The sequence below is a fragment of the Vanellus vanellus genome (genome assembly GCF_965231255.1).
Source record: "Vanellus vanellus genome assembly, chromosome: 22".
Lineage (NCBI taxonomy): Eukaryota > Metazoa > Chordata > Aves > Charadriiformes > Charadriidae > Vanellus > Vanellus vanellus.
Window position 1 is genome coordinate 7,066,886 of NC_138927.1, and position 27,871 is coordinate 7,094,756.

Genomic DNA, 27,871 nt, shown 5'->3' on the forward strand with positions numbered 1-27,871 from the left:
CTATGGGGTGGACCTGGCCAGGGACAGGCTCCAAGCAGCCCCGTGGGCTCCAGGCAGCGCTCCAGGCTCTGTTCCTTCCCTGCAGCCCCAGGACACCTCGTCGTGCCACACAGCTCTCCCCGAATGAGGGGACCGTGATCACCTGTGCACTGTCGCACCCCCGGCCATGCCCCGCTCTGGGCACTTCCCACCCCGCAGCCCCCGGTGAACGCGGAAGGAGCCTGAGCCTCTTCCAGGTACATCTCGGAGGGCACCGGGTCGGCAGTGGGCAGCGGCTCCACGGGAGTGGGATGGCGAGTGTGCGGTACTGCTTGACCTGAGTAGGTGGGATTGAAGGAATTAGCATTTGGGGTTGAGCGAAGCTTTTGATCTGGCCTGAAATTGGAACAGCGCGTTTGCCCCTGGGCCATCCCGCGCTCCCCAGGTGGGATCTTCAACAGCCAGAAACAAAGCATTCATCTGAAAAAAAAAACCTCGTATTTTTCTTATGCAAAACTTCTCTTGTAGAAAACGCAGGAATTGGGGCTGGTGATATTTGGGATGAGTTTCCCCATTTGCCGGCAGCGGTGCCACCTCCCCAGCCGTGAGCGGGGTCCCCCGGCTGTCCCGGCCCTGGCCCCAACTTGCCGCGCCAGCCGCGGCTCCCGCGGGGCTTTGGCACATTCCTTCTGCTGGAGCCGTGCAGGCGCCCGGCGCTGCAGACCCGCAGCAGAGGGACCATTCCTGCGGCACGGCAGGGGCTGTCCTGCAGCATGTCCCCGCCGTCGGGCACAGACCCGCAAAACCTGGCAGTTCCTCGCAAAACCGGGCTAATCCTTGCAAACGCAGAGAGGCTGCAAATAGTCTCCTCCGAGCATTGCTGGTGCTCGGCTCTGTTCTTCCGGGGCTCGGTGCTCCCGGCTTACCCCGGCATCGTGGGGTGCTTCGCTCTGGTCGTCACCCCCACACTGCAAACCCCCCGCACTCCCATCAGCGGTGGTGTGCGTTACTCAGAGCAACTCCTTAAAAGCCAACGGTGCAGGGACGGACCCAGCCCGCCGCCCTGTGAAGCTCTCTGGCACAGGAGACACCCTGACAGCACAGAGTCAACAGTGCCAACTCACCTCTGGGTAAAAATCACCCGGGGTTTGTAAATCCAGGCGGCAGTAAAGCTCCAGGTCCGGCTTAGCACACCGCCCTCCTCGCACCGGGGCAGCTCCAGGCTGAGCCGCGGAGCCGGTTTGGCCGGCGCGGGGCCTTGGCGCTGCAGGCAATGCCGCCGGGAGCAGGGTGCCGACCAGGGCAACGCGCCGGTGACACGCACGGACTCTCGCTTTCAGCAGCCCCGCTCTCGCCCGTGCTCGGGCTGCCTCGGGCGTCTCTCTGCGAGAGAGAAAACCGGTCCCTGGCGTGTCCCGGCATCCCAGCTCTGCAGCGGCCGCTTCCCCTTCAGCTCTCAGCATTAGGAAAGCACGGTGGCCAGTTTAGCCCATTTTACCCATCAAACTGAGGCTCAGGGAAGGCTGGGACCAGCTGGGACCAAGCCTGGGATCCCCTGGAATTGCCCTAATGGTAAAGGTCCCCATCCATCCCCAAAACACGCTCGTGGAGGTCATGCGGGGGAGCGTGGCTGAGCCACACGAGACCCTGGGGAGGGAAAGGGACAAGCCCGGGGAGCGCAGACCGGGAGCTGTGCCGGTCTGGTGCTGCCCCCGTGGGGACCCAGCTCAGTCCTGCCCCTGCCCGGGTGCTTTCCCACGGGCTCCCACTGTACCGGTGGGGCTCCCGTTGCCCCCCTGTCCTTCCCACCATGGCCCTGATGCATCGGGGGAACACAAAGCAACCAGTGCCCTGTGCCTCAGTGCTGGGCAGCCAAGAAAGGGGCTGTCGGCAAGGCACTGGGGGTCCATCCCGGCGGGCATCAGCACGTGCCCCTGTGGGCAGCGGGGCAGAAGGAAGACACAGTCAGGGATGGAAATGCGCCGTGGGGTCCCCTCCCACCCCCATCCCAAGGGACCTGCCAGCTCGCGGGGCTGGCGTCCCCACAAGCCTTTCCTTCACTGACACGCCAAGCGCCCTGCACAGCCGTCCCCGCCTGCCGCCCCGGCACGGCCTCCCCTTGTGTTGATCCTGGCGCGCTCCAGGGCATCGCGCTGCCAATTGACACCACCATGCGCAGTCAGGCCGGGGACTTGGTGGCAGGGACGTGGCTGGGTGGCTCATCCCTTACGGCAAAGCCTCCGTCAGAAGGAAGTGCAGAGAGGTTGAGTCACCCCTGACTGTCACCGGGAGAGTGCGGGGCTGGGCTTTACTGCCCACCAGTGGGGTGGTCCCCCCACCCCAAATGAGTGTAACATGGTGAGGGAGAGATTGTGGGGGTCAATGAGATTAAGTGCAGCGAGAGATGAGCTGCCCCGTTGCAGTCTCCCATCACTCTTCACCCACCGCTTCTGCTGCTGTTTCTCCAGGTTGGGTGACTCTGGCCTCCGCCGGCCACCATGGATTGGAAAACGCTGCAGGCGCTGCTCAGCGGGGTCAACAAGTACTCCACGGCCTTCAGCCGCATCTGGCTCTCCGTGGTCTTTGTATTCCGTGTGTTGGTCTACGTGGTGGCGGCCGAGCGCGTGTGGGGAGACGAGCAGAAGGACTTTGACTGCAACACGCGGCAGCCGGGCTGCACCAATGTCTGCTATGACCACTTCTTCCCTATTTCCCACATCCGCCTCTGGGCCCTGCAGCTCATCTTCGTCACTTGCCCTTCCCTCCTGGTCATCATGCACGTGGCCTACCGGGAGGACCGCGAGAAGAAGAACCGGGAGAAGAATGGGGAGAATTGCCCCAAGCTCTACAGCAACACGGGCAAGAAGCATGGTGGGCTGTGGTGGACCTACCTGCTCAGCCTCTTCTTCAAACTTATCATCGAGATCCTGTTCCTCTACCTCCTCCACAAGATGTGGGACAGCTTCGACTTGCCACGGCTGGTCAAGTGCTCCAACGTGGACCCCTGCCCCAACACTGTAGACTGCTATATAGCTCGGCCAACCGAGAAAAGAGTCTTCACCTATTTCATGGTTGGAGCCTCCTCCATCTGCATCGTCCTCACCGTCTGTGAGATCTTCTACCTCATCTTCAAGCGGGTTGTGAGGAGTGCGCAGAAGTGGAAGAAGTCCACCAAGCGCTCTGCCAGCTACAGCAAGGCCTCCACCTGCCGGTGCCACCTCAAGACGGAGGAGAAGGACAACAAGTCCCAAACTAGGTGTGTAGCACCCCTTTGGGCCTCAGATCCCAACCTGACTGCCACCTGATGGGGTGGTGGGAGGGGAAGAGGGAGGGAGAGGTGTCCAGGGATGGCTGGCCCCACAGGTGGCCGCTGGTGATGCCATCACCAGACTCTCCAGCCAGGACCTCGATGACTCTAAAGGGGGGGAGACACATCCACAGGAAGTCACGTTTGGGGCTGTGGGCATGTCCCCGGGTGTCCCAGTGGCATGGGCACGCTCGGCGGCAGGTGGGTGCCGGCTGCCTGGGGCCATGCCTGAGGTTTTCTCTTCTTTCCACAGAGGAGAGGAGCTGTGAGCTCGCCTGTCCCAGCCAGTTCGCCTTCCCCTTGGCCCAGCAGCTTTTCAAGCCTGCCAAGTCCCCAAGTCCTCAAGAGTCGACCCGTGTGAAAAATAACTTAAGCCCAACAAACTAAAGCCCCCTGATGAGAGAGGCCCGTGGGTGCCCGAGCAGATGCAGGTAAGGCGAGGGCATCCCTGGAGCTCTGCGGGCTGCACGCAGTGGTGCCACAGGGCTTGGACATCACACCGCCGCACAGACACCGAGCAGCCGGCACCACCGTGGCAGCCAGTGCTGTCGTGTCCGGCAGCGAGCCCAGCTGAAAGCTGCAGGGATGATGCCGTTCAGCTTGGAGGGCACACCAGACTGGGGCTGGCGGGAGCATGGGGACTCCCATGTCCCAACAGCTTCTTTTGGGTCCTCCAGCTCTGCTGCTTCCATGCTGGGTACGAATGCATCGGTCGCTGCCCAGTGAGGGCTGGTGTCACCCAGCGTGGTGACGGTCCCCAGTTTGCCCACTGGGGCAGGAGCAGCTTTTCCCCCTTTGCTCATGCAAGCACAGTGCTGATGTCCTGCCCAAATGGCTTTGCTGGCTCTGCTGCTCCCCTCGGTGCCTTTGTGTCTCCCCTCACCTCAGACAGACGTGTCACCCAGAGCATCAGCTGCGGATCCAAAGGGCCAAGAAACACCGCGCTGTTTGTAGACACTTGGATCTGCTCTGCACACTGTAAATAGAGGGGACCGGTGAGGCCAGAAGAAATGGATTTGGAGAGGTTCCCCAGGAGCCAGGGCAGCACGGGTCGAGCTGCGGGGCCGGCGTACCTGGCGTCTGCCTGTTCTGCCTCCTCCCGGCTTGTCACGCGTCGTTAAACTTTAATTCACCAGAACCGCACGCTGGCCCCCAAGGAAATCAAGGAGGGATCAGCATCAATTATTTACTAAACCTTGATAAATATTACAATAAATAGAAATGATTTCCATTTAATCTCTCCTTAAGCAGCGCTACGCGGAGGGTCTGCTGGCGCTCCGGCCAGCAGTGTTTCCAGCTCTGCTCGGCCTGCCCATGCTCCCCCAGACCCATAAGCGTGTCGCAGTGTGCACTGACACAGCCGGGGCTCGTGCGAGAGGTCGTGACAGCAGCACCCACACTGCCGGGAGGGTGACGTGTCTCTGTGCCAGGACATGGAAAGAGTGCTTCCAGCACGGGCTGCTCCCATGGGCATCTCAGCACCATGTCACCTGTGGTGCCAGCCCTGGGCATGGGGCAACCTGTGCCGGAGGAAAGATGCTCTGGGAGGTTGAACAGCACAAGGTGTCTGACCGGGAAGCGGCTCTGACACCAGTGCAGGTCTGCTCTGGGACACCTGCACAGCTCACTGGTGGCCTGTGGCCGCTGGGGCTATAGCCCACGCTGGGCATAGTCCTCCTGGTGGGTAAAGCAACATGGGAGCTGGCACATCTGCAGGCTCCTTTGTGGTTTTGGAGCAGGTCCCCAGATGGGATTGTTTCCACCCATTGAGGGCTGGTGGGGCGCAGAGCATCACTTGGGGACAGGCACCAAGAGGGGACTGTGCTGCTTGGGCAGCCCCAACCCAGGGGTGGTGGGAGGAGGAAGCAGTATTCATGGTGGACCAGCTGGGAGATGGGCACTGGGCTCTGCAGCACCCTGGTGCCACGGCATGGAGCGGCTCGTGGGCGTTACCTAAAGCACAACAATTATTTTATATTAAATATAATGAAGCTGTTCCGGCTCTGCCCTCTGCTCAGCCCCGGCACTGCCTGTGAGGAGGAAATACCACATCTCGGTGTGGGAGAGGCGGCAGCTCCCAGTTGTGTGTGCGGACTGGCCCAGTTTCTGGTTTTGAGAGCCCAAGCCCGTAGCCCTCGGCTGGCCCCACGCAGCCCGTGCCAAGTGTGCCAACCCTTTGCAGCCACTGCAGGACAGTGTTCCGGGGGGCGGGGGGGGAGCACACGCAGGGCTTTTGCCCCCCACTCCCGAAGTCAGCAGGACTTAAACCTGTGCATGAAATATGAGCATCTGCCCACCCGCTGTCCCCGCTCCTTGTTGCGGTGTCTCCGCACCCCCCGCAACCCTCCCTCTGAGCCCCCCGACAGCAAAGCTCCGCTTAAAACCTGGTGCCGGGTGGCAGCCCGGGGCTCCCCGGCGCAGCTCAGCCCGGGAGGCGGCGGTGGCCGCGGGGGCCGGGGCAGCGCCGGGCTCCGGTGGGGCTCCAGCACCACCCAGCGCCCGTCGCGCCGCACCGACCCGCGGGGGGACCCGCCGAGCGCCGCAGCGGCGGCGCGGCCGGAGCGGGCAGGGGCCGGAGCGGGCGAGGGCCGGAGCATCCCCGGCGACACCCCACCGCACCCCCCGGGGCATCTCCCCCGGTGCTCCCGCCCGCGATCGCGGCGGCTTTAGGGGCGCGCAGGAAGGGGGTGACTTGCTCAGGGTCCCACCCGTGGGCAGGGTCCGGGCGCCCCGGGTGGGTCCCTCCGCCGCTCAGCGGGTTAGTCCCGGTGGCGGAGCCGCAGCCACCGCCGGGCTTATCGGCCACGGGCGGTGCCGGCCACCGGGCTGTCCCCCCAGCTCGCCGGGGACCAGCGGGCAGGGACACCGCGGGCTTCCCACCGCCCCCCCGCCGGCTCCCCACCGGCTTCAGCCCCGGGGGGTGCCGGCTGTCTCCCGGGGGCTCCCGGCCGGGCGGTGCTCCGCCGACCCACCGCCCCCCGCCCCGCCCCGCCGGGGCCGCCCCCTCGGCCGAGGGGGAGCGGCCGGGGCCGGGGCGGCCCCGCACACCTGCGGCACGGCGCTAAGCCCCGGCCCCCGGTTTCCTGCCCGCGCTCCTCCCCCGGGCCCCCCGGGCCCCGCAAGGCCAGAGCCGCCCGGTCCGGCCCGGCCGCTCACACCCAGCGCGGCCCGAGCCAGGCGGGACGTGCCCGGCGCGGCGGAGGTGAGTGAGCGGCCCCCGGGACCCCCGGGGACCCCCGGGACATCGGGCAGCGCTCGGGGACACCGTGCTTGGGGACACCGCTGGCACCCGCTGTCTGCTTTCGGGGCACCCCTCTCGCCCCACCGCGGCGGGGTGTCCCTTTAACGGCCCAGCTGGCACCTCCGCCTGCTTAATTGGCAGAGGTTAATTAGGAGTGAGGGCTGTGGCCGCTTCTTTTCTTCCAGTCGGGCTGCGGGGCTGAGTTCCCGCGGGGGGATGCGGGCTGCGCTCGCCGGCAGCCGGGGGTGAAGCCGAGACACCCCGGAGCCGCGTTGGGGCGGTGAGTGGTCTCGGGGGGTCCCCGGGCTGCGGAAAGCCCTGGGCGAGGGGGGGGCACGCTGGGGCTGGGGTGCCATCGCCCCACAGCAAGGGAGCTGGCTGGAACCTGTCCCCTCGGTGTGAGGTGAGCCCTGAAGGGGTGTCGGGGTGGCTGCTGTACCCCGGGGGTCTGCGCTCCCCTCCCACGTCCCTGCGGCTCTCTGCACTTCGGTAAAGCCGGAGCAGCGGGCTGTAGGAGAGGCAAATCTGGGCTGCTCCTGTGAGCCCCCGCCGTGCCCCCTCGCTTGGCTGCTGTGGCCCTGACCTCCCAGGGCAGCCCCAAACCAGCCGGCCCGTGAGCCCTTCACCGTGGGCTGTGTCATGGCAGGCTGGGACAGCCACAAGCCGTGGGTGCTGTGGGCTGGGTGCTGCTGGGGGCGGGCGACTCCTTGCACTGCCTCTTCCACCCCCAGCCCAGTGTTTCCACTCTGGGCAGTGGGGTGTAGGAGGAACACTCCTGGGCTCAGAAATGCTGCCTGGCTCCTTCCCCCAGGTGTGGGGTGTTCCTCAGTGGGTTTGCTGGGACCCACTGCAGAGCAGCCGTGTCCTAAAAAAGCCTGGGGTTTAGGTAGCCTCATCTGCTCTGTGCTTTCCGGCGTGGAAACAGAGAACTGACTTGGCTCCCCTTTCCTCCCCTCTCTGCTGCCAGAGACACAAGGTTCCCTAGAAGATGGGTGACTGGGGTTTCCTGGAGAAACTGCTGGACCAAGTCCAGGAGCACTCGACTGTGATCGGGAAGATCTGGCTCACCGTGCTCTTCATCTTCCGCATCCTCATCCTGGGCTTGGCCGGGGAGTCTGTCTGGGGCGACGAGCAGTCGGATTTCGTGTGCAACACCAAGCAGCCAGGCTGCACCAACGTTTGCTATGATAAAGCCTTCCCCATCTCCCACATCCGCTACTGGGTGCTCCAGTTCCTCTTTGTCAGCACCCCAACTCTGATTTACCTTGGCCACGTTGTCTATCTCTCCCGGAAAGAGGAGAAGCTGAAGCAACAGGAGAGCGAGCTCCGGGCTATCCACAGCAAGGACCCGAAGATCGAGCAGGCCCTGGCAGCCGTGGAGAAGAAGATGTCCAAGATCTACGTGACGGAGGATGGGCGGCTCAAGATCCGAGGGGCGCTGATGTGGACGTACATCATCAGTGTGATCTGCAAGAGCATCTTTGAGGCTGGCTTCCTCGTTGGCCAGTGGTACCTGTATGGCTTCTCCATGGTGCCCCGCTACGTGTGCAAGAGGGACCCCTGCCCCCATCAGGTGGACTGCTTCATCTCCCGCCCCACCGAGAAGAGCATCTTCATCATCTTCATGCTGGTGATGGGCCTGGTCTCCTTAGTCCTGAACCTCCTGGAGCTCTTCCACCTCTGCTGCAAGAACCTGCTCAGCAACATCAAGAAGGTGTCAGTGCCGGCCGGCCCAAGCCAGGACACCTTTGCCGACGACATGGTCTCAGGTCCCTATCCGCCCAAGCACTACCCCTTCCTGCCCATGGCTGAGAGCCACACGCCGTCCTACCAGGCCTACAACAAGCTCTCCAGCGAGCAGAACTGGGCCAACTTCCACAACGAGGAGAACCTGGCGCTGGGCAGCGGCAGCCGGCCCCTCTCGGACCCCTACGCCCCCAGGGCTGCCGAAGCCCCCGCCCCGGAGGAGAAGCTGTGCAGCCGGCCCGGGAGCTCAGCCTCCAAAAAGCAGTATGTCTAGAGCCGGGCTGGACCCGGCTGGCTGAGGGGACCTTCCCCGTCCCTCATGCCTGCAAAGGTGCTGGCCGTGGGCAGGCAGCTGCCTCCTCCTGCCTGCTGCTGTGCCTTACGGACAAGCCCCGCTCCGGGGGCAGTGCCCGCAGAGACCTGCCTGCCCCGGGGCGTGATGCTCAGGAGCGGGGCTGAGCGCCGCCCTGGAGCGGAGCCTCCGCTCTCTCCTGTTTTCCCCACAGAGCCTGCAAGGAAGGAAACTGCAGAAAGTTCCCCAGGACGGCATGTCCCGCGTGCCTCGCCGTGGGAAAGGGAGAAATCCCTGGAGCCCCGCGGCTGGGAACAGGCTGTCCCCGGGGCCGTGGCGGGAGGCTGCCGCCCCTCGGGAGCCGCAGCTCGGCCGGACCCCGGGGCTCGCCGGAGCCCCCGCCGGCGTGAGAGCCGGACCTGCGGCCGTGGGAAGCCGCGCGCCTCTGCCCGGAGTGGGCTGAGCCCGGGAGGGCTGGGGGGGAGCTGGGCTGGGGCAGCCGCTGATGGGTCCTGGCCACCAGCCCCGTCCTGTTCCTGTGACCCCGGCAGGGAGCCAGCGTGGCCAGCGGCTCCTGCCCGCGGTTTGCCGTGGAGCTGCCCCTTCCCCACGGGGCACGGCGGGGGTTGAGCTCACCCGCGGCTCTGCAGTGACCGGCTGAGCCCGATGGCTACAGGGTCACCACTCGGGTGCCCTGGGAGTGTGAGCCCCCCCTTCCCCCCCCGCCACCTCCTGGCCCTGGACCCTTTCCCATGTGATGTGCGTCTCTAAGTTATTTTTAACCCGCTGGCCTGAGCGCAGAGCTTTCTGCCTTAAAGGTGCGGTTGTGTGGGGGATTTGGGGAGGTGTATCCAGCCCGGCCCATGCGCCCGTGAGCCCTGGGGTTTTGGGGGGAGGAATTAGCCTAGCAACTGCTGGTTTGGGGGGTTCGTGGTTTTATTACTTTGCACTAGTCATCTCCTGCTGTGGGCTGAGGCGCTGGGGGGGACACCAAAGAACCAACTGCTGCCACGAGAGCGGTTGCCCCAACTTCCCCAACCCATCGATGCTGTGAAGGGGGAAGGTCCTGCTGTGATGGAGGGGGTGTGGGTCCCGCGTGACCCAGAGGTGGGTGTGGGAGGCAGGCATTGCTCCTCAGGGCTGTTTCCTTTCCTCCCGGCAGACTCAGTGTTGCGCCTTGTTGAATAAAGTTGGATGAATGAAAAAGGCGAAGTGTGGTGTGATTGTGCTTCACGCAGCTGCCTCGGGGAGGGGGAGCGGGTAAGGCTTTGGGGCCGAGGGAGAGGGAAGCCGCTGTCCCGGGGGTGAGTGTGGGCTCCCTCTGAGCTCCAGTTGGGCTGCTCATACCACTCACCCGCTGAAAGCACACACACACACGCATCCCCCTGCTGTAGTGTCCTGTCCCTTTGAGCCTGGCTTCAGCCCAGGGGCTGTCACAGGGCCGTCGTGGCGCAGGCTCTGGGTGGCCCAAAGCAGTGCTCGGCCCCGCAGGCAGCCTCTCTGCCCCAGCTCTGCCGCAGATAAACCCGGCGGAGGCCGTGGAGCCGCTCACGGCTGCATAATAGGTGGAAATGAGCAGTAGATAAAGGCACACAATGTGGCTGGGGCTGTTGTTTAGTTTCTCTGGCCGAGCCAGCCCAGGGCCGAGGCTGCTCTCTGCCGAGGGCCTCTTCAGCGAGGGTGGGACGGACTAAAAATACCCTGGAGAAAATGAAATATGGGTGATACGGGGTGATATCGCCATCGGCTGCTGGAGGAAGCGGAGAGGGAGGCACCCGGCTGCACTGCCCTTGGTGCAGAGCCTGGGCTGGTGGCTAAGCCCGGGTTGGTGGCCGAGCCCGCCCTCAGCTTCCCCACCCTGACGGGGATGGGGGGGCTGAAATCCCGTGGGGTTGGGGGTCTGGGGTGCGCACTGCCAGCCCTCAGCCCTCCCCTGCGCCCTCCGTGAGGGTGCTGAGGGAGATCCCCTCCAGAGGGACCCTGTCCCACTCCCACATCTCTGGAGGGACCCTGCCCTGCTCCCACTGTTGCCCGGTGGGGGCCCCCAGGACCCCCCAGTGCAATGGGGGACCACAGCCCCGTGCTCACCAGGCACGAGCAGAGCCGCAAAGCCCCGCAGCGCTGCGGCTTTCTGGGGTGAGCGGCCCGGCGTGCTCGGCCGGGAGGAAATGCCCGTGTGAAAGGTAACGGTGCAGCCGCGCCGCGTGTTTACCCGCCGGCGGCGCTCCCCCCCTCACCTCCCCTCTCCTGGGCTGATATTTTTGTTGGCACCAGGGGAGCATCACGCTTTTCCGAACGGCCCTGCAAGGTGGAAAACAAGACGGCCGAGAGCCCCCTTGCCTGGACGCGGTGCCCGGCCACAGGCGCTGCGCAAACACAGCTCCGCGTCCCGCTATTGTTCCCCATGTTGTGACAAGGCGGCTCGGGGCGGCCGGCGTGACCCCACGCCGCCGGGACCCGCACGCCAACAACAACAGCAAGGGGCTCACCTGCACGGTGGGGCCGGGGAGAGGGCAGCAGCGGGGGCCGGTGTTGGCAGCAGCCCCCCAGAAGGCGGGCGGGCGGCCCTTAGGCAAATAAAAGTTCGCGGCTGATAAGGGCATGGGCTGTCCCGGTGAAGCCCTTTGGCACAGCCCGGCGACAGATAGCAGCCGGCCGGACACACAGGGCCTTTCTCACACCTCCGCGCTCCCTCCTGAGTAAACAGGTCCCTCCGGTCCCTTTCTGGGAACGGTACCTGCTGTCCCGAAGCCCGGCCCCGTACCACGATGCTGAGCCCTGCAGCAGCACGGGCAGCCTGGGGGCTGCGGTGAGGGGGTCCCCATGGGCACCTCTGGGACAACGGGCAGCGAGCACAGCCCTGAGTATGTGCCGTGATGCGGGGGCACTGGGACCCACCACAGCCGCTGAGCCGGGATGGTGGAGAGCCCCGGGCACCGCCATGGGGTGGGAGCACTGCAGCGCTGTTCCCGTGGCCACTCGCAGGCTGTGACCACCATGCTGGCAGTGCCCTCGGCATGGGTTTTCAGGGAGAGCAGCTTTTGTACCCCCACCTAAGAGCCTTGTAGGGTTTATCCCATCCCAAAGCTGGATGTACTTTCCAAGGCGCAGCCGCAGCCCCCCAGAACTTCCTCGGTGAGGCTCACCACCAGTTCAGGAGGATGCTGGGGGAGGCGAGGAGGGTGCTGGGGAGGGCCACTTAGAGCACCCCTGTGAGTCAGGAAAGGCTTTGGGGTGGCTCTGCCAGTCCTGGGACCCCAACTCATGCTGGGGACATTGGTCTCACACCAGCCACAGCCCCCAGGAGCCCACGACAGTGACTCTGCCCCACAGCCATGCATTTGTAGTGAGGTTCCTGCCCTCCTCCCAGTTGGGACCAGACCATGCTGGGCTCCCCCTGCACTATCCTGCCCTGGGCTGTGGGAGAGGAGCTGTGAGGGCTGCCACAGCATGTCCCGCCTGCAAGGCTCTGCCCAAGGCGCTGGCCGAGCACCAGGGAGTTTATTTTTAAGCTTTTCCAGTGTACAGAAAATAGCGAGTGTCTAAATCCGACCCGCTCGCAGGAAGAGCTGCAGCGGGAGCAAAATCACAGCTCAGAGGGGAGGAAGGGCTGAGGGCTGGGCAGGGGGATGCCAGCCGGGGCCACACCATGGTGCCCCCATCCCGCTGGAGCTCTATCTCTGCCCCGGGCTCTGCCCATAGCCCCCAGCACCCCATTTCCCATGGCCCCTCGGGGGGAGTGGGCGCAGGCAGGAGCACCCTCCTGGGCCAGGCATGGACCCCCGAGCCCCAGCACCCCGTGCCCACAGCACCCACCATCGAGGCAACACCAAACCGGGTACAATCCTGCCCTTATCAGCGCCGCTGCCAGCAGCGCACAACGAAGGAAAAGCAAATCCCAAACAGCTCCCTTCCTCCCACAGGCCCGGCCCCAGTGCGGGGTTATATTTAGCCCTCCACGCGCGGGCAAGGCAGACAATACAGCCCCGTGTGAGAACTGCGGGCGGGAGGAAACGTGCTCAATAGCCCCAACGACTTCCCGCATCCTGACATTGTCGCTCCCCTCTGGCCGCTTCCTTGCATGGAGGCAAAAGGACCCCAGCACCCGGCACCCCATGCCCACCCCGGGATGGGTCCTGCCCCTGCCAGCGGCTCAGGGCATCATCCCAGTGCAGCATGACGAGGGCAGAAGCTGCTGCCCACTTGCTCAGGGGCTTTTTCTGGTGCAGGGTGGGTGATTTGGTCAAAAAGCAAGGAGCCACGGTGGGCCCGGGGTGCTGGGGATGGGGATTCAGCCCTGGGCTGGGCACCAAGAAGAGGTGATGCTGAGCAGGAAGGGAACGTGTCCCACTGTAGCTGTCTCCGGCCAGGGCTCAGGGGGAGCATCTCAATGTACAGCAGAGCTGCTCCTCTCTCACAGCCATGGAGCCCCTCTTCAGGGGTTTTGCCAGCCATGGAAAGGAGCCGTTGGGCACGGCATGGCAGCCCTGCACCGTGGGGCCGTGGCAGGAAGAGTCTGGGAAAGGACTCGGCTGCACTTGGGAAAAGGGCAAAAATGGAGCCTGGGAAACAGCCTCGGCTGGCCGGGCAGGGAGCAGATGTCCCCAGGGACTGCAGGGGACATGCTGGGGGGGGGGGGAATGCACCATTTGCTCTCCAGTACAACTGGGGTGAGCACCCTCTGTGGCCCAGGGCTGCAGGGACACCGCTCTGCATGCAGGTCCTGGGTGTCCCGGGGTGACTGTGCTGCTGCAGGATGGGACACGGCGGTGTGAGTCCCTGGGGGCCCCAGCACCCCGCACCGCTCCTCTCCTCCCCAAAGCATCATCACTCTGGGCCTTGCGGGAAGGGGACCGATGGCTCTGATCAGCTCTTGTGCCAGCACAGGGTCACAGCGTCCCCAGCCCTGTGCAGCTGGTGCATCCCCGCTCTGATCTAACCGGACGTCCGCTGCGGCCGTCCAGGTGTGCCGAGCCGTGCCGGGTGGCCGGGGGGGGCTCTCACTGCCCCTGCCTGTGCAGCAGCTTTCCCAGTCCCCCGGGGCCGACCCCCAGCGAGCTGGGGAACTGCTCAGCCCCACCACAGCCCCAGCTCGCTCCCTGCATCCTGCCTCCAGGAACTGTCACCGGCTCCTCTCACGAGCTGTTCCCAATGGACCCCCGGGAGCAAACCCGACCCCCGGCAGGGCAGAGAGTCAGCCCGGGGGCTGCAGCCGCCCTCGGAGGTGGCGGTGAGGAAACAGCAAGGCAGCAGAGCCATGCCGAGAGCATGGCAGCCAGCTTGCTCCCTCCGAGCCTGGGGCACAGCCACCATGGGCTGGGCAGGGACAGGCAGCACTTCTGCAGCTGCTGGATTCAATCCCTGCCCTGCGGCACAGTGCAGCTGCTGCCGGCCCTGGCGCAGGGACTGCCCCGAAGCCGGACAAGCCCTGGGAGGATGCTCTCCCACAAAACGCCGGCCTCGGGGCCTGGTGTGGGACTGCCTGCCTGGAGACAGGCTCCCCCCTCACACGGCCCCGGCTGCGCTGCTGGCACAGCTCCTCGCCACACTCCGGCTGCAGCACCCAGCTGTGCTGTGCTGGCAACAGCTGGATTACAAACGTGCTGGACCAGACCAAGGACTTGCGCTTGAGCAGTTGTGAGCAGGCATAGGAAGCCAGTTTTTTGCCATAATGGCTTATTCAACAAAGCTTCCTCTCACTATTTGTGAGCCACCATGGCTGCTCACCCCAGCCCTGAGTGCTTGCCGGCTCCTATTCTTGTCCAGCCGGTGCTTCCCAGGCAGCACATTGTTGGGATTCAATGGGAGGAAGGGTGGGTTTACGGCACCGAGGGCTTAGGAGAAAGGCAACCGGGCTCTGAGAAGCAGCTTCACCCCTGCCCCAGCACCTGCCAGGAATCCATGGCCCCGCAGCAACGCCAGTGTCTGCCGTGGGACAGACGGGAGTCCCCAGACACACGGAAACATGGCAGGACCAGCAAGGCAGCCGCAGCAGAAGCAGGGCAGGGGCTACCTGGCCAGGTGTCATCGGTGCCCGTGCAGCCGCTGTGGCAGACCACTCCTTCCCGAGGGCATTGTTCCAGTGCTGCGCAGCAGCATCCCCCCCCGACCGACTGACCGACACCGCTTGGGCCCAGGGGAGGAAATGGGGCAGCGAGGCCCTGACAAAGCCTGATTGTGCCCGCCAGTCCTGGGAACAGGCAGATCAATGGGCTATAAACAGCTGAGGGAGCCACTCCGTCGCGGGGTGAACAAAGGCATTTCGGAAGACGTTTCCGAGCTGGGTCCGGCTGGTCCCAGCTGGGGGAAGGGACGGGACCATTCCCACCCCGGCACACAATAGGGAACAGTGGTCGCCCAGCGTCACCCCACAGCAAGGCTGGGAAAGCAAGAGGCCAAGGGCAGGGTCTACCTTGGAGGACAGTGCCAGCCTGCCAGGGGGACCAGGGCAGTGACACAAGAGGTGCCATGAGCACCAGTGCAGGAGGTGGCAGTGATGCATGGCTGGGACAGACTTTGCATCACTCCGAGTCTCCTCCTGCACCTTCTCACCCAGCCACAGCTGCTCCCGCACAGCGCAACGGCGAAGACCTGCAAGTTCCCGGCAGTGCCGGGCCACGATCCAGCCCGAGGACAGCAGGTCGGGAGGCAAACACAGCCGGGCAGCGCCAGCAGTAAAGCTGTCAGCAGGGCAGGAGCTGGCCCCGAGGAAGTGGGACGGAGCGATGTGAAACGCTGAACTGGCTGCTGACCTCAGGGCTTTGCACCAGACGACAGATTTATCGTCCCCGGGAGGGGAAGGCCGGGCCGGGGGAGCAGTGAGGCCTCGCTCAGGCACCAGGGGAAAAAACAAGCAGAGAAGCAGTGATAACCCCAGCTACGGCCGCTCAGCCCCGGCACGCTGCTGGCAGCCAGCGGCAGCAGTTACCAGCTGACCCTGCTTGGGCAGCTCTCGCCAGGGTTTGGTCCCACCATGTTGGTGACACCCGAGGCTAGAAGGGACACAGGCCACCAGTCCCCAGTGCTCGCTGACAGCCTCTCCTGCAAGACACTGCTCAGCAGCCCAGTGGGACCCCCCATCCCCTGGGCCCCCACCCAGCATGGCCACAGCCCTTCTTGTCTAGATAAGGAGGCCGAAGGAAGAGGATGACGTGGCCGGGGGAGCTGGGAGGCAGGCACAACTGCAGCATGGGCTGCAATTTCTGTGCCTCCCCCTCCTTCCTGTCTGTCACCCTCTTGCCAGGCCCCAAGGTCAGTGCCCAGCCTGGGACAACGATGGCATTTCTCCCACCAAGAGGGGTTGCCTCTTGAAAACATAGGGAGCAGAAACACAAAGCCGAGGTTAGGGCCAAGTGCTGATGCAGAAGACACACAGGCCCAAGGACTGACAGAAGTTTATTCTGGCTGTTCCCACACAGGGCAGAGAGCTCCCCATTCTCTACACACCAGCCCAAAGACACCGCCACGCTTGGAGCACCATGACAGAAGCAGGGCCAGGACTTTCGCCGCCCCCCATCCCCCTTGCTCGCTGAGAAGCCTGGGGACGAGGCAGAGACGGGTTCCTCAGAGATCTCCACCGCTGCTCACGCTCCAGTGGGGGTAACATGGTAGTGTGGTGCTGTGGTCGGGGTTCATGAAGAGCCACAGGCGAGATGTAAGCAGGACAGCAGGTCCTCCTGCAGCAGCCAGTTAGCCTGACCCCAACCCCATGTCACTCAGATCCAAGTTTCTTCTATCTTCACACCAAACCTAGAGAGACACGGGTGGAAGCAAGCTGAGAGGGGTTTGTGGTTCAGGGGCCAGGACAGGGTGAGAACTGCTGAAGTTTCAAACATGCTCCACCTTCAAAGCATGGTTCCCTGCCTGCTCTGCCACAGAGGAGGAGGTCTGGGTGCTGTGTCTTGAGTGCATCCATGGGGTGGGCAAACCCTGACCCTCCGGAGGGCCCCAGGAACGTGAAGAGCAGCAGTGGGCACAGCGTATTGCCCAGGTACGGCCCGGCACAGGAGGGCTGGTGGAAGATGTGCAGGTGACAGGAGAGTCCCCAGCATGGTGCTGCAGTACACAGCCCTCCAGCGGCCAGCCCCAGCCCCGAGGACAGTCGCTCCAGGGCACCGCATTTGCTGAAACAACTTTATTAACTCTTTTCCGGGCGGTTCCTGTTCAGCACGGCCCGAGGGGCGAACTCCAGCTTGTCCTTCAGGCTCACCACCTTGGTCAGGTCCTTGCCGGCGATCTCCTGCAGCTTGCGCTCCTCCCGCTGCTCCGAGATGCTCTTCTCCTCCTCGGCAGCGGGCGAGGGGTCGCCGCGGAGGAACCACTCCAGGTGGTAGCCCACTAGCCCCACCACGAAGGCCACCGGGAAGGTGACGTACGGGGCCTTGGAGCGCACGGCCGCCCACAGCACGGACCACATGGCGACGGGGGCTGCGCCTGGGCGGGGGTGGGGTGGGGGGCGAAACGCGGCGGTCACAAGCCGGGCCCGGCCCCCCGCGGCGCCCGAGGCCTGCGGGCCTGGCAGCGCCCGGGCGAGGCTCGGGCGGGCACGGCCGCACCGGCGCCTCAGCGCTGACCCCCAGGGAATCGGGACCCGCCTGGGCCGCGCCGGGACCCCCGCCCGGCCCCCGCGGGGCTCCCCCGCAGCCGGAGCCGGAGCGATTCCCGGGCGGCCCCCGCTCACCTGGGCCCGGCCGCCTCCGCCTCCGCCGCTGCCGCCGCCGCCGTCGCCCCGCCCCTTCCGGTCAGCGGCGGCGGGAGCGCGGCCGAGAGAGGCGCCCCCGCGGGCCGGCGGCGCAGTGCTGCCCCCTGGCGGGCGACGCGGGAGCGGCGGCGCGGGAGGAGTGACACCCACGGGGGGACCCAGGGAGAGACCTCCGGGGAGAGCCACGGAGAGATACCCACGGGGGGGACACCCCGGAGAGACCCCCGGGGACACCCAGGGGAGAGAGCCGCCCCGGGGAGACCCCCGGGGAGAGCTATGGGGAGATCCACCGGGAAAGAGCCATGGGGAGACCCACTGGGAGGGACCCTCGGGGAGAGACCCACAGGAGGACATCCACAGGGAGAGCCGGGGGACACCCCCGGGGAGACCCACGGAGAGATACCCACGGGGGGACACCCCTGGGGAGACCCCCGGGGAGAGAGCCACAGGGAGACCCCCATGGGGACACCCACGGGGGGACACTTACAGGGAGAGACCCACGGGGTGACCCAAGGGGATACCTCAGGGACACCCACGGGGAGATGCCCACGGGGCAGAGAGCCACGGGGAGACACCCAGAGGGTGACCCCCAGGGAGGGACCCCCAGGGAGGGACCTCCAGGGACAGAGCCACCTGGAGAGACCCACGGGGACAGGCACAGGGAGAGACTCGTAGGGAGAGGGACCCACAGGGAGCGAGCCGTGGGGAGATCCACGCAGGTGCCCACAGGGAGACACACGGGGAAATCCACAGGGAAAGAGCCACGGGGAGACCCACGGGCAGAGATCCACGGGAGACCCGCAGACACTCCCCAGCTACCCCCAGGGAGAGCCCCTCTTCCACTCCACGGACACCCCTCTCCCACCCCACGGACAGGAAGGGGCGGCAGACGGGGGAAAGGCGAGCCCGGCACCGGCCGTGTCCCTGCGGGGAGGTGGCCGCTGGCCCAGAGTAACCAAAGTCATCTTTATTAATTGCGGCGGTTCGTTACAATAAAAAGGGAGCCACGTGTCACGGTCACTGCACGGCACTGGCCAGGGTGGGGGCCGGGGGGCCCTTCCCAGGCACGTCCCTAAATCCGGGGTGTGGGGGGGAGCGGGGTGGGAAAGGGCTTTGGGTGGCTGAGAGGGCGCTGCCGTCCCGGAGGTGTTTAGCACCGACAGACCCCCTGGAGCGAGGGACCCCCAGCGAGGCATCCCCCTGCTCGCCTCCAGCCCCCCCTGCTACATGGGGGGCACGAGATGGGCCCCCCACCAGCCGCCTCCAATCCCACTGCCCTGCCCAAGGGTCTTGGGCGAGGTTTGGCCCCGGATTTCAGGAGCTACCTGGCACCCACTGACCCTGCTTGGGCTGGTGATGCTGCTTGGGGCTGCTGGCATGGTGGGGGACAGGGATGGGGTCCTCCCTGCTTCTGCCACCAAAAGGGACACCGGGGGGGACAGGATGCTTGGAAAGGGGATGGGGACAGGGAAGGGGCAGATGCAGCCTCCTCACACCGCTCGCCCTGGAGGGGACCTTTGGGGACCCCCCACCCTGCTCCCGGGTCTGAGCACAGCGATGGGGGAGCTGGGACCAGTGGCATCCCAGGGTGTCCCCTGGCCCCACAGGGCACCAGGCACACAACAGCCCCATCCTGGGGTCTCCCATCCCCGCGGGGCACCAGGAGCTTGGGGAGAAGGCGTGACCCCCGGGGCGATCTCTAGCAGCCCCGCACTCAAGGGGCAGCTGCTGGTCATGTCCACGCTCCTGTCCCACCCGCTGGTGCCCAGGGCAGAGCTGCCACGGCCCCCGGCACCACCGGTGCAAACGGGCTGTGAGCAGGTCTCCCCACCACTACTGCCTCGCTCACACACCGGGGAAACAGCTTCCACCATCAGCAAGGCATGGGGGGACCGTATCCCCCGTCCCCGGCTAGTGCCACGCTGCAGAGGTGCTCCCGGACTCCAGGCTGGCAGGAGGGAAGGACGGAGGGATGGAGGGACAGACTGACGGGGAAGGAGGGCTGAGCGGGAAGGGGAGAAGCGCGTCGCGATGCTCTGTGCGAGGGAAGCGGGGCGGCTCGCCGTGACCGGGGGGTTCTGCTGCTCTGGTCCGTCCCACCAGCCAGAACACAGCGCTGGTCACGAGTAGTTTCTGGTTTATTCCTCAGGTTATATTTATATATGTATATAGGGGAAGGAGCCTGGGTCCCCCGCGGCACCCAAGCCGGAGGCAGGCGGGGGCATCGTGCGGGAGCCTCTTGTCCCTGCCGTGTCCCAAAGCCTCGTGCCGGCCGGGCCGGGGTGCAGGACTGGGGGGTCTCTGGCCGGGCAGGGGCTGGGGGGTCCGTCCCCGCTGCGCGCTGGGGGATTGCACTGAGTACAGAAAGGCGGGGGGGCCTGCCTGCAGCCCCCTCCCCTCCAGCCCGGCAGGGCCGGGGGCCGAGGGTCACCTCTCTTTCGGTCAGGACGCAGGCTAGTGGGGGGTGCAGAGGGGCTGGGGGGATGGGAAGGGGACAGAGAGCTGGGACACGGCCCCAGGGAGGGCAGAGGGAGGGAGGGAGGGAGAGCCCCGGACCCCAGGAGAGGCTGGCAGGGGCATGCGGGCGGGGGGCAAGGGGATGGGGCAGAACCGGGCTTGTGTTCACCCGCCGTCGGATCCACGAAAGGTCTAAGATAGAAAAGAGAGAAGCTGTGAGTGGGGCCAAGAGCTGCCCCAGGGTGTCCCCGCGGCCCCCCATCACAGTGAGCTACGGCCGCGCCGTCCAGTCCGAGTAGAAAAGCGGAGGCTGCGGTCACAGCCGGGTCTGCGCCTCGGGGATGTAGATCTCGATGCTGTCCGCGCTCTCGGTGGCCGAGCTCTGGCGGAAGGAGGCAGCCCGCTTGGCTGCCAGGAGCCGCTTGCGGGCCTCCTGCCGCTGCCGGTCCACCGAGTCCAGGGAGCGCTCCTTCACCGGGTGCACCTTGGAGCGCGGCGGCTTCTTTGGTATCGGGGGAGGCACCTTCTTCTCCTCCTGCACAGACAACGGGGGCTTCAGGGTGGGCGTGGGGATGGGACCTCTGGGGAACAGGCATCTGGGTGGGCTTGGCATGGCCAGCCGGTGTGTGGGACGTGCGCGGTGCTGCCGTAGGTGGCAAAGCCAAAGCCCCGGTGAGACGGCCCCGTGCCCCTCCTGCACCGCACCAAGTCGCAAGGCAGTGCTGCGCGTCTCTCTGTCTGTCTGCACGGGCGCGAAGGCACCCCCGGCACGCTGCCCCTGCCCATGCCGAGACCTGCCCGGCCCTTTGCAGGCAGCGCTGCCCAAAACACCCGGCGAGCCAGCGGCGAGACCACAGCGGGGGAACAGCCCCTTCTTATAGCCTCGTTTTTTTCCAACTCTGTTTTTCAAGTGTTTGCTAAAAGCAGTGACTGGCGACAGCCCGGCAGCAGCGGTTTGGGCGCAGATGCGCTTGGGGAGGAGGAGGGAGGGAGAGGTGACAGGGGACAAACGCCAGCGGCAGAGCCCTGCCCTTACCTTGGGCTCCACGATCTTCCACCCGTTGGCCTTGAGCTGCTGGAGCTCCGCGAACTTCATGCTGACGTCCTCAATGGAGAGCTGCAGGAGGTCCCAGAAGCCGGCCAGGTCTTGGAAGGTGGGCACGGGGAACGCGTTGGGATCCTGTGGGGACAGAGTGTCATCCACATCCGCCTGTGAGACATCGGCTCTGCTGCCCACGCGGCCATCCCACCCCCACGCTTCTGGGGGGCTCTCTGTCCAGCTCTCCCCCGTGGCATTACAAAGTCCCTTTTCCATCACCTATGAGCCCCTCCGCCTGCCATGGCCGACCCCGCAGCACCGCTGCCGGCACTCACCATGTTCTGCTGGCAGAGGCGGTAAAACTGCTGCACCTTCTGGGACATGAGGAGCTGGGCGCTGCCCACGGCACTCCGGATCTTCTCCAGGACTGGCGGGGGGGAGAGCAGACGGTCAGTGCTCCCATGGGGCACAGAGCCTCTTCCCCCTGCGGGGCAGGGACCTGCACCCCCCTGGGGGCAGAGGGGCAGCCTGGGCAGCTCAGAACCCCCCCAGCCCATGTGGCATCTCCTCCCTCCTCCAGACCCCACTAGTGCCAGAGAGTTTCCTGCTGTTTCTTGCCCCCACCCAACTTCTTCAGCCTTGGCAGGGGAGATGCTCCAAGGTGGTCCCAAGGTGGGAGCAGTGCAGGACCGGGGCTGTGCCCCCCCAGCTCTACAGAACCCCCCGTCCCTGCCAACCCCGCAAAGCCCCCAACTCACTCTCCTCCGGCAGGTCGTAATCCTCGGCCTCCCTCTCCATCTGCTGGCACCAGCCCTCCATCTTCTCCACCTCCGCCTGCAGCAGTTTGATGAACCATTCCCCGTCGCGGTGGCAGGGGGAGGCACGGCCGGAGTCGGGGAGGCTGCGGGAGCCCCGCTCCATCCAGGCATCCCGCCGGGGCACCTCCACCGTGTCGTACTGCAGCTGATAGTCCTCCCGGTACGCCCACTGCCCCTGCGTGTGCACCGTCTTGTACACCGCGTACTGCCGGCCGGACTCGGGCTCTGAGGAGTGCCGCTGGAAGGGGCGCCCAAACTGCAGGGCTTTGTCCTCGGTGGCCACAGCCAGGCCGGTGAAGCCCTCCAGCTCCAGGTCCGCCTGCACGCCTGCCGTCACGCTGTTGGAGCGCTTGAAGCGTGCTCGCCTGCAGAGAGGGAGAGCGCATGGGGACCGGGGACCGTGGCGGGCAGGGGCAGGGTGAGGGATGCCCGCAGGCAGGATGGGGCTGGGGATGCCGGTCTGGATTTTGGAGCATTCGGGGCCGCGGGGACAGCCCTGAGCAGCCGCAACCTGCCGGTCCCTCATTCCCTCTGCTCTTAGCCCGTTTCCATGGCTACCAGCGCTGGACCGAGGATGGAGAGGAGCGTGCACCGGGGCTGCGTGGGCACGTTGCCGGAGCTCCTCTCCTGCAGGCTGTGCAGGTCCCAGCACGCAGCGCTCCCACCCCGGTCAAAACGACATGTTTAGCTGCAGAAAAGCCCAAAGGTTTCATCTGTGCCGGGGCCGGGATCAAAGCGCAGGGCTGGGCGCTGGCGGAGGAGAGCCCAGCACAGGGCGGGAGCGGGGGAGCCCCTTCCCCGGGCAGTCCGCTTGCAGCAGCGAGGTGCGAGGGCAAAGGGAAGGCAGACCCTGCCCCAGGTGGGGGCATCTGGCCTGGGATGGGGATGGTGCTGAGCTCTGGGGGCCTCAGCCAGCGGAGAGAGGGAGAAGATGCTGCAGGGCAGCTCAGGGAGCGCCAGGGGAACCCAATCCCCCAGCGCAGCGAGCGTGACAGGTCTCAGCCCAGCCCGGCCACGCCGTACCTTTTGTCCTCCTCCACCTGCACCCCGATGGAATGGAACTCCCTCTGGCTCCGGCTCTCCGTATCCGAGTCAGAGATGGCCTCAACCTGCCGAGGGGCAGAGGGAGAGCGCTGGAGGGTGGCCCCAAGATGCAGCATGGCGGCTCAGCATCGCCCGCGCTACTGGGGCAGGCTCAGAGCCGGCTCGGAGCCCGCAGGGAGGAGCGAAGCCCACCTGGACGCCAATGGAGGGGCGCCACTTGCGCTGCCGAGCCAAGCTCCTCAGCTCCTCCCGGCCGGGGATGGCCTTGATGATGAGTGTGGAGGGCTTCGGAGCGCCGCGGGGCTGGACCGGGGGCAGGTCGAGGGTCACAGTCGTCACCTTGGAGCTCTCCAAGCTCTCGGCTGAGTTGCAACGGGCCGCGGTGTCTTTGGACCAGGCGGGGCTGCGGGCGACCTCGCCGGGCAGGTAGCTGTCATGGGTGGACTCGGTGCTGCTCTGCGCCGTGACGGAGATGAGGGGTTTGGCTTTGGTTCCTGGAGGGATGGGAGGTGGAGCTTTTCTGTAACTGAAGGCTGTTGTGGGAGAGGCGCAGGATGAAAAGGCGCGTGAAAACACAGACACTTGCTCATTTCCCGCCGCGAACGGGGGCCCCGGGGGAACAGGGGTTTGCACCTCGGCTGCCCGAGATCCAGGCTGGAGCTCAGAGGGGCTCTTTGGCCAATTCAGCCCCAGAAAGAGACTGGAAACCACCCCAGACCCACGCCGCCCACACTGCTGCAGCACCCAGCGAGGGGCAGAGATGGGGAAACAAGCAGGGGGAAAGAAATGGAGGGAGGGAGGGAACGGCGGACGGGTGCTGGGGGCACAGAGCAGCCCTCTGGCCAGGGACGAGCCACCGGCAGGATGCTCTTGTCCTGTGCCGGGGGCTGCACGGGGCCGGGGGCAGGGCAGGGGCAGCACGGCCCTTGGTGGGTGCCTGGGCAAGCAGGCAGGGAGACGCAGGGGTCCCTCGCGCGGCCAAGCTCCCCCCACCCCCCGGGGACTCACAGGTGCTGGGCTTCAGGATGCTGCTGGTGATGGGCGGCCCGGCGGGGGCCGACATGGAGAAGAGCGAGAGGCAGTCGTCGTCCTGGGAGCAGCCCGCCTGGATGGCCCGCAGGTAGCTGTGGCTCCGCATGCGGAAGCAGCCGGGCAGGTCCAGCGCCTCCACAGCCTGCGACTCCACCTCGCCGAAAACCGACTCGCAGACGGCCTCAAACTGGTGGTTGAGCTCATCGTTGATCTGGGGAGAGCGGTGGGTGAGGCTGGGGGCAGCAAGATGGAGCCGAGGACGAGCGGGGCAGGAGATGCTCAGAGGAGCATCCGCCACCCCCTACCCTGCTCCAACCTGCCCCACGGCACCCGTGACATGGGAGCCTACCTGGCCGGTGGTGAAGGAACGCCCGTAGCCCTGTCCCCGCGGGAGCATTCGCGGTGGCGTGCAGCAGCTGGGACAGTTACAGATATATGAATCAGAATAGTGCCTACTTGCAAACCTAATGAGAGACAGTGGGAATAGAAGGGATCACACCAAAAGCAACACATTCAAGCAGAGCATTCGGAAACGCAGCCGCAGCGATGCTCCCACCGGCCACTACCGCTGTCCCCACTCCTAACTGCCCCAAAACACCATCCTGGGGGTACAGACCTGTCCCCCAGTGGTGGAGGACCACTGGAGGGGTACGCAGCAGGGCCAGGGACGAGGAGCCAGCCTGTCACCCACCAGGACTGGGTCACATCACAGTCTTCTCCTTTTGTACACGCCTCTCCTCCCCAACCTTTGCTCATAGCTGCAGCAGCAGGTCCCGTCCCCCCCCAAAGCCCAGCGCAGCCACGTCCCCCCTGGTGCCCGCCAAGGGCAGCTACAGCTCCCAGGGAGCCCCAGCCCACAGCGCCGCTGCCGCCCGCGGGGCCGAGACAGGGCTGGAAGGCGACAGCCCTTACTTGGTCCTGGCCTGGTCGGCGCTGGAGGAGCGGCGGTAGCTGTCTCGCCGCGTGGCCGCCCTGGGCAACACTTTGGCGCTGGCCTCCGAGTCGGCGCTGTCCTCATCGCCCATGGCCTTGATGTAGCTGCCGCTGCGCATCCGCCGGCAGGGGATCTCCCCGTCCTTGCCCACCGCTGGGTACCCGCTCCACTCGTCCTGCGGCACCTGGGGCAGGAGGCAAGCGTGGGAGGACGCAGTGGCCGGGGTCCCGCGGCCGGGACGCGGAGCCGAGCCCTGTGGCTGCCATGTGGCACATGCCAGCCGCAGCCAGGCGTGCGCGCACGGCCCAAACCCTGGTGTGCATGCGGCGCCATGGCTCCCCTGCCCTCCCCACGGCACCCCGGGGCTGCAGGGACAGACCCTGGGGGCCCTGACCCCCCTGGGAAAGACCCTAAATCATTGAGAGCTGACTCCTAACAGCCGCAGCTCCCCGTGCCCCGTGCAGAGCCGTTCCCAAAACACGGGGCAGCGCAGCCGCTCCCACCTCGCAGCCCCCCCGGCAGGCACCGCTGGGCCAAATCCCACCCATGCCAGCGCGGCCGCCCGGCTGACGTAGCGGCTGCCAGTCCCACCACGCGCCACTGACGCCGGCACCACGGGGTCCTTACTGAGCGGTGGCGGTGGGACGGCGTCCCCCGGGCCCCATGGGGAGGGCGGCGGGGCTGTCACTCTGCCCCGATGCCCCTGCTGGTGGCAGAGTGGGGGCCCGGCCACCCCCCGCCCCCCGCCAGCACGGCATTACCGCTGCCTGTCTCCTTCCCCCGGGAAAGGGAGAGAAGAGTTAATTAGTTTTTAATTGGAAGGGGGGTGACCTAGAAGGGTCGGTGATGTGGCAGGCTATGGCACCCGGCCAGGCACCAGCGGGATAAAAGCCGTGAGGAGGGAGCAGGCGCGGGGCCACCGGCAGCCCAGAGCCAACAGAGCTGGTCTGACCCCAAATCCAGCGGGCGCCGGGGCAGGAGGCGGCAGATGGGGCTTCGCACTGCCGGCGAGGGGACAGCGGGGACCGGCGTGGGATACCGGGGACAGGGTGCAAGCATTGGGGACGTGGAGCGGAGCTGGAGCATCTCCGCGCCGCCCCGGGCTGCCGGGATGGAGGGTGTCAGCCCCGGCTCGCCCCACAGCATCGCCGGCTGCAGTCCCCGAGGTGGCAGCCCCCCGCCCTGCCTGGCCCCTCACCTGCAGGTACTGGTACGCTCGGTCTTTGGCCTTTGCCTCCTGCAGCATCAAGGTCTTCTCGGTGCCGCCGGCGCTGGGGTAGGCTTCGCGGGCCTGGCTGACGGTCATGGTGTGCCAGGCACTCCTCTTGAGCGTCTGGCCGTCCAGAGACATGGACATGCCGGCACAGGCCAGGCATTTTCCTTCCCCGCCGCCCTTTAGACTCTTCAAGGTCAAGTCTCTGAAGGCACTTTCGGGAGCGTCCACGCAGTACTGGGTGCCCTGGTCGGCGGCGTGCCGGCCGGACACCATGTAGCTGCTGTCGCTGTCCAGGTTGTCGTCGGAGCTCCACCAGCCCATCATCTTGGACCGGTGCCGGGAGTCCACCTTGCGGTCCTTGCTCTTGCTGCGCTTGCCATGGCGGGACTGGTGGTGGTGATGGTGGTGGTGGTGGTGGTGGTGGTGGTAGCCGTCCCCGCGGCCGTCCATCTTGGTGCCGTTATAGTCCCGCTTGGCCGGCGCCTCCAGGGAGTGGGACTTGGCGAAGAGCTTCTGGACGGAGTGGACGAGGTGGCGGATGCGACTGGGGCTCTCGCTGCGGGGCTCGGCGCCGCCGGCCCGCGGGTACTGCAGCGTGTGGAAGCCGTCGTGGTGCAGCGGCAGCTGCTTCTCGAACTGGTCCAGCAGCGTGGGGGGCAGGCGGTTGATCTTGCTGGCGGGGTGGGCGGTCGCCATGCATTCGTCGCAGGAGTCGTAGGGCTGCTGCGCGTGGTGCATCCTCGGGAAGGTGCTGCTGGCGCTGGCGGAGGGCGGCTCGCTCAGGGGCCCGCCCGGGCACTCACTGGCCGCACCAGGGCTCCGCACCGGGCAGTAGGGATGCTCCAAGGAACACGGCTCGCTGGGGCTGAGGAGGTACGGCGGCCGGCCCTCGGGACCGTGCTGGATGTAGTCGGCGGGATGCTCGCAGTCCTCTGGGATGCAGCGGCAGCGGTGGCCGGAGGAGGGTTGTGCCTGGCTACGCTCCCCATGGTAGCCCTTCATGGTGTCAGCACCCTCCCCGTAGCCTCGGCATCCTGCAGGGTTGTCCCTGCGGGCTCACCTGTGGGGACAGGGACAGGCATGGCGTCACGCTCCCCTCCGTGCCCTCCTGCTAGCAAAACGTTGGGGCCATCCCACAGGAACCGACAGGGTGGTGGGAAGCTCCCAGGGCAGGATTCGGCCCCAGCTGAGACCCTGCGAAGCCAGGCTGGGGTGCCAGAAACATGGTTCCCCACGGGATAAGGGGGGCACGTCACCGGGGCTGGGCACCCAGGGTCCCCCCGTCTCGGCTGCTCGGAGAGGGCAGCAGAAGGGTGGAACGGGAAGGAGAAGGCGCCGCCGGCAGCGATGCAGGCAGCGCAGGGCCTGCAGACGGCGAGGGAGGACACGCTGCCATCATCACAAACTTGTTTTCTTCTCCGACACCAAATATTATGAAGTGTTTCTCCATTAGGAAAACGGTTCTGGCTGAGTTTTTCAGCCGTTGCGATTCACAGAGCCGCTAATGAGCTGCCGCGGGGCGCGGGGGGGCCGCGCTCTGATGTCTCCATCCAGCCCATCCTCCTCACGCAGCCCCGGCCGCCGCGCCCAGCCACGGATGGAGACCCACGAGTGGCCATCCCACCCTCCCACTGCCCCCCACAGCCCCACCGGCCCCCACGGGCGGAGAGCCAGGGAGCGGAGGCGGCTGCGCTGCGTGCGGGGCAGCCCCAGGTGGATGCAGGAGGACGGACGGCATCGAGCCGGGCTGAGCCCCGCGCCGGCTGCCGGGACGCCGGAGCAGTGGGGCTGCGCACACCCGCAGAGGTTTGTCTTCCTTACGGTCCCTCAAAGGCTCTGCCTTTGGTATGACTGTAAATGAGGAAATCACTTATTCTCCAGTGTAGCTTGGCTAATTAACAGGCATCATTAATGCTCCTGTTATCATACTTAGGCAGGGTGCTGCCGGCAGCCCGTCTCCAAGACTGTCTGCAGGGAAAGGTGACCGTGGGACGGTCCCCGCGGTACACGGGGTCCGATGGACCGATGGGGATTGGAAACGAGGGATGCCGGGAGGATGCGGGGG

At 66.0% G+C, this 27,871-nt stretch overlaps 4 protein-coding genes across 4 annotated transcripts; 2 read left to right on the forward strand and 2 right to left on the reverse strand.

Moving 5' to 3' along the window:
* Positions 1 to 2,477: 2,477 nt before the first annotated feature.
* GJB3 (gap junction protein beta 3) lies at positions 2,478 to 3,284 on the forward strand (the record flags this gene model as incomplete). Its single annotated transcript, XM_082494167.1, has 1 exon — positions 2,478 to 3,284. The coding sequence occupies one exon, from the start codon at positions 2,478 to 2,480 to the stop codon at positions 3,282 to 3,284; it is 807 nt and encodes a 268-aa protein (XP_082350293.1).
* Positions 3,285 to 6,428: 3,144 nt separating this feature from the next.
* GJA4 (gap junction protein alpha 4) lies at positions 6,429 to 9,771 on the forward strand. Its single transcript, XM_082494046.1, has 2 exons — positions 6,429 to 6,488; positions 7,495 to 9,771. The coding sequence occupies exon 2, from the start codon at positions 7,516 to 7,518 to the stop codon at positions 8,545 to 8,547; it is 1,032 nt and encodes a 343-aa protein (XP_082350172.1). The 5' UTR covers positions 6,429 to 6,488; positions 7,495 to 7,515; the 3' UTR covers positions 8,548 to 9,771.
* A 6,172-nt stretch (positions 9,772 to 15,943) lies between these two features.
* On the reverse strand, positions 15,944 to 17,271 carry SMIM12 (small integral membrane protein 12). The gene is made up of 2 exons (XM_082493967.1): positions 17,246 to 17,271; positions 15,944 to 16,998 (listed from the first exon to the last, which is right to left on the reverse strand). Exon 2 carries the CDS (start codon positions 16,979 to 16,981, stop codon positions 16,703 to 16,705), a length of 279 nt encoding a protein of 92 aa, XP_082350093.1. The 5' UTR covers positions 16,982 to 16,998; positions 17,246 to 17,271; the 3' UTR covers positions 15,944 to 16,702.
* A 2,768-nt stretch (positions 17,272 to 20,039) lies between these two features.
* DLGAP3 (DLG associated protein 3) lies at positions 20,040 to 26,808 on the reverse strand (the record flags this gene model as incomplete). Its single annotated transcript, XM_082494008.1, has 10 exons — positions 20,040 to 20,258; positions 20,760 to 20,903; positions 21,098 to 21,189; positions 21,521 to 21,945; positions 22,604 to 22,689; positions 22,817 to 23,157; positions 23,633 to 23,867; positions 24,006 to 24,120; positions 24,569 to 24,774; positions 25,789 to 26,808. The coding sequence occupies 10 exons, from the start codon at positions 26,806 to 26,808 to the stop codon at positions 20,040 to 20,042; spliced, it is 2,883 nt and encodes a 960-aa protein (XP_082350134.1).
* Between the last annotated feature and the right edge of the window lie 1,063 nt (positions 26,809 to 27,871).

Excerpts from the sequence above, each read along its gene's own strand:
- GJA4 (XM_082494046.1), top strand. The coding sequence starts at position 7,516 with ATGGGTGACTGGGGTTTCCTGGAGAAACTGCTGGACCAAGTCCAGGAG.
- SMIM12 (XM_082493967.1), bottom strand. The coding sequence starts at position 16,981 with ATGTGGTCCGTGCTGTGGGCGGCCGTGCGCTCCAAGGCCCCGTACGTC.